The 19,439-nt window shown below is 43.5% G+C and overlaps 1 protein-coding gene across 3 annotated transcripts in view; it reads right to left on the bottom strand.

Annotated features, from left to right (window-relative positions):
* ABCC4 (ATP binding cassette subfamily C member 4) overlaps positions 1–19,439 on the bottom strand; it is a 251,125-nt gene that overhangs the window by 193,262 nt on the left and 38,424 nt on the right. For 2 of the 3 annotated variants that reach the window (XM_019529748.1, XM_019529750.1), the window contains exon 1: positions 18,413–18,576. The exons of the other annotated variant lie outside the window; for it this stretch is intronic. In XM_019529748.1, coding sequence (XP_019385293.1) covers positions 18,413–18,486 — 74 coding nt within the window. In that variant the 5' untranslated portion in view covers positions 18,487–18,576. Of the gene's footprint in view, positions 1–18,412; positions 18,577–19,439 lie in introns of those variants that run through there. 3 annotated transcript variants of the gene reach the window in all.

Raw genomic sequence — 19,439 nt, 5'->3', positions numbered from 1 at the left:
GATTAAGTTAGGTAGTATATACAATAAACAACAGTGATCTTTACAGTGTAAATCCAAGAGAAACAAAACAGAAAGGAAATCCCCTCTGGTTTTATATTCTGTGGAACAAGACTCTCTCACCTCTACTAAAAACTCAAGCAACATGTGGGGCCAGGGTAAGAGCTGGTGTGGGCTGGTTCAAGACATGTGGACTACAGACAGCATCACAGGCCAGATGATACAGCTCTGAAGGCCAGATATGGCCCACAGGCACCCTTAAATTAGGCTACGCTTAATAATCACATACTGTAATAAGGCTTAATGTTTAAGTACATAGTTAATGTAAAGTGTAGGGTGAACAATAGTTCAAGGGAACAAGTACTGGGTGCACTTCAATTGCAAACCAGTTTTACCGCATACAAAATGATAGTAACGATATGCAGTTCAAGACCAACTCCTAGAAATTTTTCATGCTTTCATGCTGTTAAGTAAAAATATTCCATGTATAACAACTTTAAAAATCCTAATAATTTATTTTTACAGGTTCTCTAGTACACAATAGCTCCTCTGTCTTTATCTAGTTCTGCACTTAAGCTCTTCCAGCAGAAACAGCCTGTACTTTACATTTTGCAGTGTACTGAGTGTGTTGCCAGCACTTTCATAGATTTCATAGACATTAGGGCTGGAAGGGACCTCAGAAAATCATCAAGTCCAGCCTCCCGCCCCAAGGGCAGGAAGTCTGCTGGGGTCATAGGATCCCAGCAAGATAAGCATCCAATTTACTCTTGAAGGCGTTCAATGTAGGTGCTTGAACCACCTCCGATAGCAAGCTATTCCAGACCCCGGGGGCTCGGACAGTAAAGAAATTCTCCCTTATGTCCAGCCTGAAATGGTCTTGCAGTAGTTTATAACCATTCGACCTCATAATCCCTTGGGGCACTCTGGTGAACAAGCATTCCCGCAGAAATGGTGGTCACCCCTGATAAACTTATAGGTAGCCATCAGGTCACCCCTGAGCCTGCATTCTTCCAGGCTAAAGAGCCCCATGGCTCTCAGCCTGTCGTCGTAAGGTCTGTTTTCCTGACCTCTGATCATGCGCATGGCTCTTCTCTGGACTCTCTCAAGCTTCTCCACATCCTTTTTAAATACTGGACCCCAAAACTGGATGCAGTACTCCACCTGCGGCCTCACCATGGCTGAGTACAAGGGGAGAATGACCTCCCGGGATTTGCTTGAGAAGCATCTATGGATGCAAGCCAGCATTCTGGTCGCTTTACTAGCCACAGCATCACATTGAAGGCTCACATTCATCTTGTGGTCAATGATGATCCCCAAGTCTCTTTCTTCCATAGTGCTAGCCAGCGTAGCACTGCCGAGCCTATAAGGATGCTGCAGGTTTTTCTTCCCAAGGTGGAGAACCTTCTATTTTTCAGTGTTAAACACCATCAGGTTCTCATCTGCCCATTTGCTGAGTGTGTCTAGGTCGGCCTGGATCACCTGCCTGTCTTCTGGTGAGGATCCTTTGCCCCAAAGTTTGGTGTCATTGGCGAACTTGGCCAGTCCGCTTCTGACTCCAATGTCCACATCAATAATGAAAATGTTGAACAAGATAGGTCCAAGGACAGAGCCTTGGAGGACCCTACTGGTCACAGGGCACCATGATGATTGACTTCCATCAATTACTACCCTCTGGGTCTGACCACAGAGCCAATTTCCAAGCCAGAGGATTGTGGTGGACTGAAGGTCACAATTGGCCAGTTTCGCCAAGAGGTGATCATGGGATACCAGATCAAAGGCTTTTCTGAAGTCAAGATATACGACATCAATCTTTTCCCCCTTGTCCAGGTGATCGGTCACCTGGCCATAGAAGGAAATGAGATTGGTTAAGCGAGACCAACCCGCAACAAACCCATGCTGGCTATCCCTCAGGATGTTGGCATCGGCCAGTCCATTAAGGATGGCCTCTTCAATAAACTTTTCTAAGATCTTTCCCGGGATAGAAGTCAGGCTGAAGGGCCTATAGTTAGCCAGACCCACTTTCCTCCGTTTCTTGAAGCTAGGCACCACATTGACCTTCTTCCAGTCTTTGGGCACTACACCAGAGTGCCAGGAGTTTTCAAAGGTCCGTGCCAGAGGCTGGGCTATGATGCTCACCAGCTCCTTGAGCACCCTGAGGTGTAGATTGTCAGGGCTGGCTGACTTGATGGTATCCAGCATCTCAAGGTGTTCCTTCACAAGGTCAGCATTGATGGGGAGCAGGGGATCTCCTTCACCTGGACCTCCCTGTCCCATAGCGGGCATGGGCGTCCCATGGGACTGATGAAAGACCGATGCAAAGTACCCATTTAATAGGTTGACTTTTTTCTGGGCGTCAGTTGTCAGTTGCCCCATCTGGTTCAGCAGGGATCCAATGCTGGCTTGCTTTTCCTCCGGCTCCCCACATATCTGAAAAAGGACTTTTTATTGTCCTTGAGGCTAGCTGGAGTTCAGTTGCAGCCTTGGCTTTCCTGGTTTGCTCCCTGTAGGACCGGACCAGTACAGAATATTCCTCCTTGGAGGTGAATCCCATCCTCCATCCTTTGTAGGCCTTTCTTTTTAGCCTCAGGAGGTCTGCTAGATCCCTGGAGAGCCAAGGAGGCTGCTGTGTCCTCTTTCTGCCTTTCCTCCAACATGGAATAGAATTAGCCTGTGCATTGAGGATTGCTCCCTTGAGGAGTAACCACTCTTCCTGAACTCCCCTCCCCCTGGGGTCGTGGTCCCTTAGGGCCTCACTGACAAGCCTCCTGAGCTTGTCAAAGTCGGCTTTCCTGAAGTCAAGGACTTCCGTGTTGCTGACTGACTTACCAGATTTACAGTGGATGGTGAAGGTCACCCAGCTTCCCATCAATCACTAGGTCGCCAGTTAGGTCATCCCCAGTAGCCAGTACCAGGTCGAGCAGCACTTTACCTCTCGTTGGCCCATAGACTTCTCAAGTCAGGTAGAGGTCATCCACGCACGATAGGAAGCTTTGCGACCGCTCAGAATTTGCTAAGTGATTAAATACTAATAAGCAAATTCAGATCTTGAAGACAGACAGAATTCTAGAAAAGTCTTCATCAATCTTGTGTATTTGTGGTCCTGCTTTGATTCTTGTGTCAATCTTGGTTAAAATTTCACCATGTTCCCAAAGTCCAATAATTTACTGAGGATTATGAGTTTTGTTCTCATAGTTCACAGATTCCTTAATATGAATAAAACCAAAACTAAAAAACTTTCTGAAAACCAAACTGCTTATCACTAGGAAGAAGTCCAAGGCACAGTTATAAATGAATCTGCTATGACAAAACAGGAGTATGTGCCTTTAAACATCTACCAGAAGTTAAATATTCATGGTATCACAGACACCATAAAGAGTTTAGATACCAGTGATCTCTCTCTCTCTAAAAATGAATCTTTAAGACCTGTTGCCACAAAAGATTTAAGAAGCTAAATATCTGTTAAGGCAGTAAATCTAAGATGTTCCAGTTTGTCCTAGTAAATGCTTAACTCTTGAGATGAGATTTTTTTTTAGATTATTAAGCAAATTTATAGACCAAGAAAGAGTCAGTCAACATTTTCTCATTTCCTTTCTAATGGAATTTAGTCCTTTGAAAAGCCTGGCTTGAGGCATCTAAAGACTGAAGTCCTCTTTCTGTTCAAAACACTAGTTCAATAGAGCAAAACAGCTGTACATGCTTCCCCTCCCCCTCAGTTCATCTTGAACTTAGGCCTGGAGGCATCACTTCGAGAGGCTAAAGAGATTTCAGCTGTTATTCTAGAAAACTTTCATTTATTTAATATGAAAATCTATGGAGATACCAAATGCAAAACTAGATTGTACAGTATGAACTCTAGCACCCAAGAAATTATTAACATTTTTTTTTCCATATAGGCTACTGCAATCCATTCGCAAAATGTCTGGTTTGGTTGGGTTGTTTTGTTTGTTTGTTTTGTTTCTTTAAAATGATAGTATGATCTTGCCTATTCAGTTTTACACAGCTGCCCGCATGAAGGCATACATAAATCAAAGGAGGCTGTAAAAATGTTTTTTAAAATAAAGGAAAAAGGTGGGGGGAGCGGAGGGGATAGCCTAGCTAAATAACATCCCCTCCATCACAGCCACCAAGTTTATAGCCCAAAGGACTTCTTCATTTCCCAGATATGACAAGTAGCTGTCTTGTCCAGATTTATATCAAGAGATACTAATCAGTTCAGAAAAATAAAGAAAGGGATCCAGGTTATGAGCAAGATGAAAGAGGCTGTCCAGGCTGTATCACCTAAAAATGCTGACACACTGAAAAGATTATCAGAAAGTCTCATAGAAACAGAGGGAGTATGCTGCAAGCAGTAAAGACTCGTCCCTTCAATTTAGATCTAGGGAATAAGTCAAACTGACGTGAGCTACATCCAAATGGGAGTACTATCAAACAAGACTCTAAGCACCCTGTCCTAGCAAAAAATGTCTCTCTTCCCCTACATAGGTGAATAATTAATCAAGGCCACCATTCTGGAAAGAGTCCAAGACTTAATCCATGTCAATGCCAAAGTACTAATGTCACTTGGGTTCAAGATAACTCTCACTCACAAGTCTGGCACAAGCTCCTGGGATACTTAATTACAAAACAGCAATGCAGAAACTGTTCTACCTCAAAGGCAGTATCCAACAACTTTGGAAAGAGAAGAGAGCTAGTTGGTGTCTTATTAGGGCCAGTTGGTGTCACAGGAGACTGCTACAAATCTGGACTTGATGGACACCACAGCAGTCACTGTACTCCAGTGTCACACACGATGGATCCTAAGATACCGATATTAACAAGACATAAAGATTTCCAGTATCACATACAGTTGATGTTCTGTAGCTTTCTAGCTTCATAACTATGGCAGGATATTTGATTTCTACCAGCTCTAATCATAGTAATTACAGCAACCACAGAAGTAAAAATTCAGTGTGACAGAATGGGAAATAACCTGTCAAGGTTCTGTTTAGGCCCTGAATCTCTTCTCATTGATTCTATAGGACTTGATCTTGAACACACATGGGTGAAATACATACCAACTTAAATGAGAGCTGCCTTTAGGTGAGAGTAAGAATGGGCCAGTTGATCTTGTCTTATTGCTTCTTGTTGTGGTCCAACACAGAAGCATGTTAGGCCTCTCCTATCTTGAAGATATATTTTAAATCAAGACAATCCGTCTATGTTCTCTATGTAGCAGACTAAGGATCACATCTCCTAAAAACCAGGAAGTCTTTTTAGTCATGTCTGCTAGCATCTTAAGTTATTTCTCTCCTGGCTGGAAAGAAAAGATTTACTGACAGACAAACTAGAGTGGCAGCAGACCACATGAACAATTCATCCATCCAAAGATGGCAAATCAGTATGTCACTCTGATGCTGAATATATTGCAATAACTGACATTTTACAAAATGAAAACTTCTTCAAAGAAGTTCGTAAAGTTTTTGAAAACTGCTTGAAAGACTTCTTACAGGCATACCTCACCTGCAGAACTCATTACCAGGGATCTTGGTTTTGCCTGATAAAAAAAATCCCAATTTTTAGTTTTAAAAAGCAACTCAAAAGCCACATTTTTGCATGAATGAAACACTACTAATATCTACATACTAGTGGTGTTTCATTTTCAGCATGGAAAAATATGGATTTTAGGCTCCTTTAAGCAAAAATTGGGGGGGGTGTTAAATGAGAGAAAACCAGAATCCCTGCTCATTACCACCAATTTCAGAATCCCAGGGCTTCACTACATTCAACTGTTTAAAAAAAAAAGAACAGCCCAAACATTCTCATTGCCTGAGATTAGGAAGAAGCTTCTCCTATAGGCTGGCAACTCCAGCTGCCCAAGACAAAGATTTCTCTCTCAGTCATCTGAAACAAAATCTTGCTCTCACTGATTGCAATATGGCTGGTTTCACCCTTTGTTGTTTATTGCTATAAGATACTAGACTAGATGGATCACATTTCATAGATTTTATAGATTTCATAGACATTAGGGCTGGAAGGGACCTCAGAAGATCTTCGAGTCCAGGCCCCTGCCCCAGGGGCAGGAAGTCAGCAGGAGTCGTAGGATCCCAGCAAGATAGACATCCAAATATCTCTTGAAGGCATTCAAAGTGGATGCTTGAACCGCCTCAGGTGGCAGTCTGTTCCAAACCTTGGGGGCTCAGACAGTGAAGAAGTTCTTCCCTATGTCCAGCCTGAAACAGTCATGGAGGAGTTTGTGACCATTCGACCTTGTCATCCCTTGGGGCGCTCTGTTGAACAGACGTTCCCCCAGATCCTGGTAAGCACCCCTTAAAAACTACCAATCGCCTGAAAAATACAATATTTTCTCATTTGTTTCAAAATAGGCTATTAAATATGTTAATCTAGGGAAAGATATAAAATGATTGCTTAAAAAAAAAAATCGGGGGGGAGGAATTCCTGCTTATCAGGGAGTGGCAAGTGGGAGGAAGGGAGCAGCCCACACTGTGGTGGAGCTACAGCCACCGAGCAGAGGGGAGGGGCTAGCCCTGCTGTGGAGCAGAGACCACTGCCCAGCTCAGAGAGCATGCCAGGATGCTGGGGGTATCTGCTTTACCTTAAACCAGCAAGGGGTCTGGGACAAACAATGCATACATCAGTTTGACCCAAATCAGTTAAGTCTGATACTACATTCAACCAGGTTTATCTCAGACTGGTTTAAGCCATTTTCACACTCGTTTATGTGCACTGAATGTCTGTTCTGTTACAGGTTTAAACCAGTTTCTGATCACTTAAACCGGTTTGCGTGTAATGTCTGTCCCTAGCCCTAAAGTGCTGAGCGGTCTCATTTCTCACAGATGGCCTCATACAACCAGTGAATCCCATGCTGCCCTATCAATTTTGCAGTGCATAGTTGCTCTAACAAGGCTTCTGATGCTCAAGGCAGGTAGGAAAGAACAGAAGACCAGAAGGGCTCAAGTGCCAATTAAAATTTAGGAATTATCTGTTGCAAGCAGATTATACTTCACTAAAACCCCAGAGACTGTCACATCCCCCAACCCCGACACCCTCCGCTTAGCCTCATGTGACCTGGGAGAAGGAACAGGAAGTGTTCTTGCAGCAGTTCTGTAACAGCTACAAACCAAGCCTCCTCAGCTTGTGTTCTTGAATTATAGTTCTCATTTGTAAAAAAAAAAATGTTATATGCTTGAAACTACCAACTGCCTGAAAAATACAATATTTTCTCATTTGTTTCAAAGTAGACTATTAAATACGTTAATCTAGGGAAAGATATAAAATGATTGCTTAAAAAAAAATCAGGATGCATATGCACAAAAGTCGGTGTGATAGAAAACAGGAAAGGGACAAAAAGAAAAGAGGCTCCACTCCCACAAAGAGTTCCACCAGACTCTCCCCTACTAAAACCAGGGACTGGGGACTTGGTCATTTGAACAATTATCATAAAAATTGTATTTCAAAATTGTTTAAGGCTCAAATGCATTAAAAATAATAATTTTCAGAAAAATACTGCTACATTCCAAACAATACTCACACCCACTTAAATTTGTAGGGGGAACCCTTCTTAAGTTGCTCGCAACTGAACTGAGCCTCCAAACCTCAGACATGCTTATTTGTGACAGTAAATACTCCAATATCATAGGTACTTGCCCCTAGAACTTGTTTTCCCACTGCCTTCTACAAGCCTGGCAAATTCTGGGCAAAATAATGGAGAAACTGACATGGGGTTCAAGTGATCAAGACATGAAAGGACAGGAATATAATGCCAGTCAACATGATTTTAGGGAAAACAGATGCCGTCAAATAAGCACAATCTTTTTTTGTTATTAAAAATTCTGTTGATAAAATGTGTTAGATACAAATGACTACCCATAATACTAGATCAAACACTATAGAAGAAGTATCACAAGACATCAGCAGTTTAATGATTAACCATTTAAACCAGGGCTGTCCGACCTGCAGCCCACTCATGAGACGTTAATTTGCTGCCCCTGAGCTCCCACCATGCCACCACTCCCCACATCATTCCAGCTACAGCAGCAGCTACAGTATCCATGCCCCTTCTCCCATCTCTGGCTTCCTCTTTTTGCACCCACCCCTGGAGATGGGGTGTCATGGCACAGCCTGTGGGGCTTGGGAACCTGCAACCCAGAGTAACCACATGACACAATGCAGCATAGGGGGCAGTTCAACATTGGAAACTCGTGACCCAGAGGAACCCTGGTATACTCCTGTGCAGCTCCCACTGGTGCAACATGTCCCGACAATTCTGATTTTCATAGATTTCATAGACATTTGGGTTGGAAGGGACCCCAGAGGATCATCGAGTCCAGCCCCCTGCCCCAGGGGGCAGGGAGTCAGCAGGGATCATAGGATCCCAGCAAGATAAGCATCCAAATGTGTTTTGAAAACATTCAAAGTGGGTGCTTGAACCGCCTCAGGTGGCAGTCTGTTCCAAACTTTGGGGGCTTGGACAGTGAAGAAGTCCTTTCTTATGTCCAGCCTAAACCGGTCACAGTGGAGTTTGTGACTGTTTGATCTTGTCATTCCTTGGGGGGCTCTAGTGAACAGTCGTTCCCCCAGATCCTGATGAGCACCCCTGATAAACTTATAGGTGGCCATCAGATCACCCCTGAGCCTGCACTTTTCCAGGCTGAAGAGCCCCTTTGCTCTCAGCCTCTCATCATAAGGTCTGTTTTCCTGACCTCTGATCATGCGTGTGGCTCTCCTCAGCACCCTCTCAAGCTTCTCCACATCCTTTTTGAATTGCGGAGCCCAAAACTGGACGCAGTACTCCAGCTGCGGCCTCACCAAGGCCAAGTACAGTGGGAGAATGATGTCCCGGGATCTGCTTGAGAAGCATCTACGGATGAAAGCCAGCGTTTTGCTCACTTTACTAGCCGCAGCATCATGCTGAAGGGTCATGGTCATCTTGTGGTCAACCATGACCCCCAAGTCCCTTTCATCTGTAGTGCTAACCAATGTAGCACTGCCAAGCCTATAAGCATGTTGCAGGTTTTTCCTCCCAAGGTGGAGAACCTAGCATTTTTTGGTGTTGAACACCGAAACAGACCATTTCATAAGTCTGTCCAGATCTGCCTGGATCACCCTCCTGTCCTCAGGTGTAGATGCTTTACCCCAGATTTTGGTGCCATCGGCGAACTTGGCCAGTCCGCTTCTCACACCAATGTCCACATCATTGATGAAGATGTTAAACAGTATAGGCCCTAAGACAGAGCCTTGTGGGACCCCACTGGTCACAGCGCACTAAGACGATTGACTCCCATCGACCACCACCCTCTTGCATCCTACCGCAGAGCCAGCTCCCCAGCCAGCAGATCGTGGCAACATCAAGGCCGCAGTTAGCCAGTTTGTGATAAGTCACCTGGTCATAAAAGGAAATGAGATTGGTCAAGCAACACCTACCCACAACAAACCCATGCTGGGTATCCCTCAGGATATTGCCTTCAGCTAGTCTGTTAAAGATGGCCTCTTTAATAATCTTTTCCAAGACCTTCCCCAGGATAGAGATCAGGGTGATAGGCCTGTAGTTTGCCGGATCTACTTTCCTCTGTTTCTTGAAGATAGGCATGACATTGGCCCTCTCCCAATCATCGGGCACCATTATTTAAAACGTAAAAGAGATACCTAACTGAAAATCTCTAAAATGTGTTGTCAATCAGAAATCATCATCATGGGGACAAATATCAGGCCTCATTACAAGGGATTCTGGTCTTCTGATAAAAAATATCCCCAATTTTTTGATTAAAAAAAAGTAACCCAAAATCTGCATTTTTCCCGAAACACCACTAATATATAGATATATGTGGCGTTTCATTTTAAAAATCAGGGAAAATGTGGATTGGGGTTATTTTTAATCCAAAAATAGGGGATTTTTTTTTTAATCAGGGAAAACTAGGATCCCTGATTATAAAACAATCAATTAGTAAATACATAACAGAGGAAGCAGTGATTGTTAGAAGCCAAAAAAATCAAGCCAAACCAATTTGATTCCCTTCTTTGACAGAGTAATTACTGTAGCTTGATGGATGAAGGACATTCAGTAAATATGAAAACCTCAATATTAGTAAGGCTTTTGATACAATCCCATACATCCTTGTTTTTAAAAAAAACCTGGAGAAATACAGGCCAGATAGAATTGATGTTAAGTAAAGACATAACTGGCTAAATAAACAAGCAAAGAATAACTATGCCTTCATTGATGTCAGAATGGCAGGAAATTTCAAGTGGTTTTTCAAAGAGCTGCCTGAATGCAGGGCTGTTTACCATTTTTATTAATTGTTTAGATGTAGAAACAAAGCTCTCCCTGATCATGCTGGTGTGCGACATAAAACTGGGAACTGTTTGCAAAAGCTTCACAAGGTAGGATTAGAATTCAAAGTGATCTTGATAAACTAGAGATCTGGGCACCAGAAAACAAAATGAAATTCAACAAAGACAAATATAAGGTGCTACATGTTGGGAAGAAAAACAAATGTACTAATGCAGGATAGGGCATTGATAGCAAGAATGTAGCAATTTTGGACTGCATTAACATAAGTACTGTGTGTATGATAGGGGAGATGACAGAACCACTCTATTTGATACTGGTTAGGCCTCAGCTGGAGTGCTGTGAACAGTGCTGGAAGTATTTTAAGGATCTAGAGATCCCAGAAAGAATCCAGAAGCAAGTGATAAAGATGATAAAGGGGTTGGAAGGCAAGGCATATGAAAAGAGCTTGAAAGAACTAAGACATGTTTAGGTAGGAGAAAAGACGTTAACAGGAGGATATAATAGCAAGTCTGAAATACCTTAAATGCTGCCAAAATGGAGAATAACTGTTTTTCCTTGCTGCAGTGGGCAAATCACAAGGCAATGAGTCTAAACAGCCAGAAGGCAGATTTAGGCCACATACAGGCACTACTTTTCTCACAATAGAAACCACAAGCCTACAGGCATTCATCAAGTTTCTCCTGCAAGAAAAAATGCTTCCTGAAGAAGAAAGATTTCCCTCTTTCTTTTAAGAAATGTGCCCTGTGCTTTACCCAGAAGAAAGCAGCAGCCACTGCCCTCTACCTCTTTCCCAAATCAGGCAAAGCCCAGTTTGGGAAAGGGGCTGAAGACTTCTGCCCCATTGCTACCTCCACTCTATTCCCAGAAACCAGGAGCAGAGCAGAGGAGATCCCAGTGTGGGAAAGGCATGGGGAGTCTTTCTCTACTGCTCCACTTGCCCCAGGGATTAACTTTCAGGGAAAACTGTAAGAACTGTAGGAAAAAGGAAAAGGCTATTCTATAATCTCAATAGATGTTTCCATGCAGAGAATGGATAAAGCATTTATATGGAGTGAAAAAACCCTCATTTGTTCAGGGATTTGACCAGATGGACCTTGTGTATACCCTCCTGACCCTATGATTCTACAAAACCTCAAATAGTATTCATCGATAATCTGATCTGAAAGTAGCCATAAAAATCACTGCTGATAAATGTGTGGATGACAGATTGGCACATGCATAAAGAGTAGTCTGGCCAGCTTGCTGAGCTGATCCCATTCAAACACAAAGTGAGGTTACATATTTAGAAGCAAGAAACACAGGCCACCCCTACACTGTGATGGAATAATTCTGAAAATGATGAATGCCAAAGGAGGGCAAGTAGCTGAATGTGAATGAGTCTAATGTAAAACTTGGATGTATGAAGAGAGGAGTGGTAATTAACAGGGATCCTGGTTTTCTCTGAATAAAAAAAATCCCCAATTTTCAGATTTAAAAGAGTAACCCCAAATCCACATTTTTCCATGATTAAAATGAAACACCTCTATATAAAATTCATTCACATTTTATACCTATATATAGTGGTGTTTCATTTTAATCATGGAAAAATGTGGATTTGGGGTTACTTTTTTAAATCTGAAAATTGGGGATTTTTTTTTAAATCAGAGAAAACCAGGATTCCTGGTGATTAAGAAGGCAGTTTTACTTCTGCATAAGACACTGTGGACACCAATAGTAGATTTTAAAGGGGTGTTGAAAAACAGAGACAATGTACGAAGAGACCAAAAAAAGCCTTCCCGTGAGAATGAATGATCTCAGTCTGTTTAGCTAAGAGAAAAAAATTGAAAAATGACTCTGTTACAGCGTATGTAATTGCCTTCATGAGGGCTTCTTAATCTAGTAAAGAAAGGCATAACCAGAACCAATGGCTAGAAGCCAAAGCCAGACACTCAGATTAGAAAGTCATCATTAAATTTTAACGCTGAGGGAAATCAGCCACTGGAACAAACTGCCAAGAATAGAGGTGGATTTGTTTCTTGATATCTTAAAATCAACACTGCTTTTTTGGAAGACATGTTTTAACCAAGCACCAAAGGATCAACACGTTAGGAACAGGTCCAAGGGCAGTTCTCTTCCCACTATGGTGTGCGTCAGACTATTGAAAAGGATTATCAAAGTACAGAAGTGAGTAGTGACTCACTGTCTATACATTTCCATGGTAGGCCAAGAGCAGCATCATTAGATAAAGTATGCTATACACAAGTTGAATACGTTATCCATCATAAAATTCACCTGCCAGTAAATTTAAACTCAGCAGGTCACAATGGGAATTACCATATTGCCTTTCTTCAGTGGATGACCTAGGATGGTACCTATCCAAGGGGCCTTGGATAGATGGGATACCCCATTTTTCAACATTGCAATGAGATGAGTAAAAAGACACTTAGAAGGACTGTTCTTTTTTTCTTTCTGCAGATAATCATTTGATGTTCTAAACAAAAAGTTCCATTTTCCTTGACAGGGTGTTCTAGCTAACATAACCAGTAGTTTTCTCGATGGTCACAATAAATAACAACAGGATTTTTTAAATACTGTATAGTACACATCTTGCAGAAGTGAACATCCTATCTTGAATACAGATAACATGAAAAGTCAATTTTAATAGGTTTAATTGCACAGCTAAAATATCCCTTTGACAATTCAATCAGTGTTCTGATGAGCTACATAGTATATAGCACACAGTAATATATTTTCTAAATTTTGAGGAAATGTCTTCACTAAGAAAAAAGGGTTTTTACCTTATGTAAAAAGCTCAAGTTAAGAACGTACTTTGTTCCCTACTTAAGGCAAGGCATAAGAAATGCTGATCTGAAGGGCAAAACATTAAACTGATTTAACACTAACTTAAGTTTTGAAGAGAACAGACAAATAATAAACTCAGTTGTCCTACAATTAAAGACAACCTAGACACTCATTTCAATCTATCAGAGCCCTCATGCATTTTGTTAAGACAAGCAAGCAACAAGCACTCATGCAGTGAGAGTAAGGGAGCCAAATAAATACACCTCTGTAATAGAATATTATACCCTTACCCAGGGCCATCCCTGGGGGGGTGTGAATCAGGGAGGTCACCCCGGGCCTCACACTTTGGGGGGCCCCACAGAGCTGGGCAGAGCGGCCGCAGTGACTCCGTGCTGCCACTGGCACCCCCCACCATCCCTCACCACCGAATCCACCACCGGCTTCCTCACATTCAGTGCAAGCCCCTGCTTAAAGTAAGGCCATCCCCAAATAGATCATTGAACCAAGGCTTTGTCAAGGCAGGTCTTAAAAGCCTGCAACAATGAAGATTCCACAATCTCCCTGGGTAACCTGTTCCAGTGCTTTACGGCCCTCCTGATAAGAAAGTTCTTCCTAATATCTAACCTGGGGGTAGGCAACCCTCGGGATGCATGCCAGAGCATGGCAAGCAGAGGCATTTTACTTGGCATGCATGCCTCAGGCCAGACGGTGGGAGAGCTGCAAGGGACCTTATCCTTGTTGTGGCAGTGCAGCCCCTTCCCCACCATCCACTCTGAGGGATGTGTGTACCCACCATTGACAAGGAACTGGGCCAGGGCTACACAGCCCCCATGAAGCTGCTTGCAGCCTCCCCACCACCTGCTACAAGCACCACGGGCTCTGTAACAGGCACATGTGCCTCAGGGCAGATGGCAGGGAAGGGGCCAGGGCTGCACTGCCACAACAAGAATAGGGCCCCTCGCAGCTCCCCTGCCATCTGCCCCCGGCATGCTGACCCCTGATCTAACCTAAACTTCCCTTGCTGCAGCTTCAGACCATTGCTTTTTGTTCTGTCACCTGCCACCACTGAGAACAGTCCAGTTCCATCCTCTTTCGAACCCCCCTTCAGGTAGCTGAAGGCTGTAGTTAAATGCCCTCTCAGTCTTCTCTTCTCCAGACTAAAAAAGCCCAGTTCCCTCAGCCTCTCCTCAGAAGTTATGTGCTCTAGCCCCCTAACCATTTTCACTGCACTCTGTTGGACTGTAGTTTGTCCACATCCTTTCTGTAGATGGGATCCCAAAATTAGACACAGTACTCCAGATGTGGCCTCACCAATGCCAAATAGAGGGGAATATGAGACACTGACAATTGGTTGCATAAGGGTCAGAACTACAAGTAGTATCTGGAAACCTGGAATGCCAGGAAGCACAGAAACTACTTTTGGACTTTGTTAATCCTATCTTAGAATAAATCATTCCAATGAAAGATGCTGATAAACAAGACTTCTACTGTTGTTCTGATCTTCATAACTGACATGAATAAAGTCTGGTTTTTACAATAACATCTGGGTAGACAAAATATCAGATGATTTACATTAAACCAAGGACTTCATTCTGCAACAACGATCAAATATAATCAAGACACTGCTCTTTCCCACAGATGCATCACTAAAACATTTCTTTAGTTCCCAAGCACATATTTTTCAAATTCACAACACCCCACATGAGTGAAATAAAATAGTTCTGAGGCTTTAAATAATAGAGAATGTTATATATTCAATATAAATGCCTATTATCTTATTCAGTGAAAATGTGATTAAACGTTATTCACTGTGCAAGACCAAGTTTCTGTGGGACAACATACACGTAGTTTTAAAGGACTCTATTCACCTGCAGCTCTTCCCATAAGTTTCTCTCCTTACACTCCATTTCTAATGATTTCCATTGCAAGCCCCTCAGTCTGTGTAAAACAACTGATACAATGCAGTCAGTGCTGTTCATATGACCTATGGGGAACTTCTGAAGCTCACACATTCATGCATCTTGCAGAAATGCTATAAAATTCAAGAAACGAACTTTAACTTGTAGACTAGATTCATCTGTGAAACGTATTTAACTTTTTATTGGCATTCTTGCATGGGAACAGTGTTTGTAACTTGTAGTAAGGAACCCTAAATGCTCAGTTTAACTTTTCACTGAAGAAACACAGTCAGGTTTTTTTAAGATACAAAAAAAAATAAAAATAAAAATTGAGAAAAAAGCAAACAAAAAGGATTTATCACCAGGGAACCTGGTTTTCTCTGATAAAACAATCTCCAATTTTCGAATTACAAAAAGTAACCCAAAATCCACATTCTTCCATGATTAAAATGAAACTCCAGTAATATATGAGATGTTAAAAGGCGACGAATAGAAAAGTCTTAAGACATTAAGACTTTGGGGGAGAAAGTTCTGCTAGGCACAGTATATAAGGAAATGTTTTTAGTTCACTGGAAAAAAAGAAAAATTTCATATTAATGTATATGAATGAATATGAGTGTTGTGCTACTATATAAAAACTAATTAAAAGTGATTAAAAATGGCTATGAACTCACTTGCCTTGCAATACATATGGGAGGACCTCCTGAACCCCCTTGATTTCATTGGGATTCTTTAGCCGCACATGAATAGCTTATCTATCAATCCACACCACACTGCATCCTCAAGAATAGGATTCAAGTTTTAAGTGAGCACTTTAAAAATTACTGTTTGTTACAGTCAGGTTAAAAATGATAGACTGAATTCTTTCCCCTCAGCATGTGCAGAGGAATGAGAAAAGCTTCTATATCCACAGCAAAAAGGAACCTGTGCCTTTTCAACATTTTCCACCTGCCTCAAAGAACAAGTGAGGCTACTACTCATCATAAGGTCCACAGTACTGGGACTTCAAGGGTTTACAAAGGAAAATGAGAGCAACCAAGGAATAACTATGCAAATATTGCATACTTCTTACTTAATGCAGAACATAGGAGTTCCCTAACAGGGATGCCATTTCAGACAGGACTCACTACAAAACACATGAGTCGGCACATTTGTCTGCTTCCTCTCTCTTCTTCTCTGTGCACTGTAGTTCTGGAATCTAAGATACATGCTTTACTTTCTTTGGATTAGTTCACAAAGTTATAACTTTTGTTTTCCCTAAGAATAATGATTAAGAACTAAACTGTTAAAAATCACACTTCTTAAAGTACTCATTGAACAAGGCCTTTAGGCTTTCCGTATTCCCCAGCTCTAGCAAAATGGTGTATTAGTGGTGTTGCGAACACTAGCTTTATTTTTGTAATACAGCTCAGCAATGAAGTCCACTTTACAGCTGTACGCGTACAGTGTAACCATTCAAGGAGAGCTGAAAATGCAAAACACCAACAAGGTCAGTCCTGCAAACAGGTGCACACAAGCTACAGATGTCCTAATGTGCTGGGCAGCTGGTTCATACGGTCTCATTTCAGCTTAGCAGAAACAGCCCAGAAAGAGGCTAGAGAGGAAGGCCGGATAGATTTGCACCTCATAGACTAACCAAAATAGAGTTGGTCGGTTAGTCTATAAGGTGCAGATGTACCATGCCTTCTATTTAACTTCAGACTAACACAGCTAACAACACCTCTGTGCTAAAGGGCTAGAGAGGCCAAGGAAAGAGAGTGTGCTGCAGTCCCTTCCATCCAAGGAAAACATAAGAAAATCCTGGCTTTAGCATCTTGAGACTCAAACACAGCAGCCTGGTGAGTGCCCAGCAGAGGGAACCCTACCAAGGCTACCGGGGATGTTTTGTTTTTGTACCTCCTAAAATTTAGGACCTCTGACCATATACCCTAAATAAGAGGAAATCTGCTTGGTCACTTGCTTTTTGTCTTTCTGGAGGAGGGGAGGGTCTCTCCCCACCCTCCAGAAAGGATTCTTGCACCTGCTCAGATCTGGTTGTAGGGTCAAGATAGATAATTCAAACACCATCTGGGTTTCCAAAGTGTTCAAAGAGGTTTCTGGCATGCTGCCCAGCTCCTGCAAAGTCTTCACACTGCATATCTGGCCAAGGGAGGAATAAAGCTGGTATCCAGATGAAGAGGGTGGGAGAAGACGGGTGGGTGGGATCCTCTTCATCTCTCTCTCCAAGAGGTCTACGGAAAACAAGAAGCAAGACTCTCCCCCTGCTGTGAGCAACCACTGTAGAAAGCAGGGATGAGCCATGGGTGATGCCACCTCTGTACAGAGCATGGAGTTTTAACTCTGTTAATCTGAAGTCAAGTGGAAAGCAGGGTAGATCTGCACCTTACAGACTAACCAAAGGTTAGCAAAGCATCTGCTTTCTCTTTAACTGGATAAATATGTGCTGTGTTATACATGATGACATACCACACACTATGTGACCAGCTCCCTTTTCAAAATCCTAGATCTGTTAATGCAGAGTAGATCTATAACTATATCACCAGAGCGATATCTACCTTAAAGTAGATCTATAGCTATAAAGCGATAGACAGAGCGAGTGATAAAGTGAGCACTACAATATGACAGAATGAACTGCAGTGATATAGTGATAGATATAATTGATAGAGTGAATGATGTTACCATTCTAGTTATAGAGCAAACGATACAATATGATAGTGAGTGATAGCGCAAGACAGTGATACAGTGATTGAGTGATAGAACCAGTGATAGAGTAAGCAATACAATCTTATAGAGAGAGAGCAAAAGAGCAGCAGACATTGATATAATGATAGATATGATAGAGCAACACAGTGAGAGAGCAATACGGTAGAGCAACAGAGCAAGTGACAGAAACAGTGATACAGCAACCAATACAAGATGATAATGAGAGCGAGTGATAGACCAAAACAGTGATATAGTGATGGATATGAGTGACAGAGCAAGTGACAGAGCAAGCGATAGGATGTGATAAAGAGAGCCAGCAATAGACAGTGACATGGTGATAGAGACAAGCGATAGAGCGAATGATAGTGATATGATAGAGCAATATATGATAGAGTGAGTGGGAGCAAGACAGTGATACAGAGACAGATATGAGCGACAGAGCAAGCAGTAAGATGCGATAAAGAGCGAGCAAGCAATACAGCACCAGTGAGATAGCGATGGAGTGAGTGATACGGTGATAGATACAGCAGGAGAGATAGAAAGAAACAGCTCTCGAGGGATATGAAAAAGCGAGAGAGATGCCAGATACCGGCAGAGGGCAGCTGGATACACGGGTGCGGGCAGAGAGGGAGAGAGTGCGCCCCGCCACAGGCTTGCCCGAGCTGAGGCTCCCTCCAGCCGAGGCTGCGAGAGGAGGCGCAGGGAGAGGCCGAGAGGAGCCCGGCTCCCCGCGGGCCGCACTCACCAGAAGAAGAGCCGCGAGCAGAGATTGGCGCCCTGCAGCGGGTTGGGCTTCTCCGCGCGGGGCAGCGCTTCCATGCCGCCGCCAGCCCTGGGGCACGGGCACGGGCTGCCGCCGCTTCCAGGGCCGCCCCGGGCCCTGCCTCTGCGCCTCAAACCGGCGGCGGGAGCCGGGAGGAGGCGGGTGAGGCCGGGAGGCGGCGGGTGAGGCGGGGCGGGGCGGGGCGGGGCGCCCCGAAGGAGAGGGCTGCCCGGCCCAGTTCGAGCTCCCTGCCTTCAAAGCCTGACGCGGAAACGGCCCAGGTGCCCTGCTCTCCTCCGAGGTCCCTTCCTTCACGGCCCTGAGCCACCAGCTACGGGGCGGCCCCTGCCCTGCCCCTGCCCGGCACAGAGCTTGACTCGTTGGTGCTAGGGGAAGAGCAGGTTGCAGCCCACCTCATAGCACCCAATGAGTGTCCCTTCTCGAATCGCATTTAGGGACACAGCTACACGCACACATTGGGCGTGTCGACACGTGCGTTTACCGGGCTTTTATGGGGAGGGTTGGGTTTACACATGCAGGCATTACAGCGCAGTAATACTGTGTATGGACGGGCTTGGGTACATAAATAGGGATACACATGCCTCACTGTGCAGGAAACACTCAGGCAGGAATTTGTTACCTGCCTCATGCAGGTAGCAAATTTCCACCCTCAGTGCACATCACTAGAATTACTGCACAGCGTGCAGTGTGTGGACTGCGCAGTGATTTTTGGCCACTGAGAGGGCACTTAAGTTACTGCCAAGTAACAGTGCACGTGTAGACATGCTCATTTAGACACATGCTCACACCCTTCGACACATGCTCAAACACACACATCCCACTGTTGCAAAAAGGGGTTCGTTTCTCTGGAGGCTCACAAAAATCACAGACACACAGTCATCATCCGGTACAAAAGGATGTATTTGTTTGCAAACAAGGTCAGAGTGGGGCATTGATGCCCAAATCAGCTTCTGACAAACTAATTGTGTTTGCAAGCGGAATTTATCTT

This window comes from Crocodylus porosus, unplaced genomic scaffold, assembly GCF_001723895.1.
Source record: "Crocodylus porosus isolate Cpor-Errol unplaced genomic scaffold, CroPor_comp1, whole genome shotgun sequence".
Taxonomy (NCBI): domain Eukaryota; kingdom Metazoa; phylum Chordata; order Crocodylia; family Crocodylidae; genus Crocodylus; species Crocodylus porosus.
This window is presented reverse-complemented; position numbering and strand designations above follow the sequence as displayed.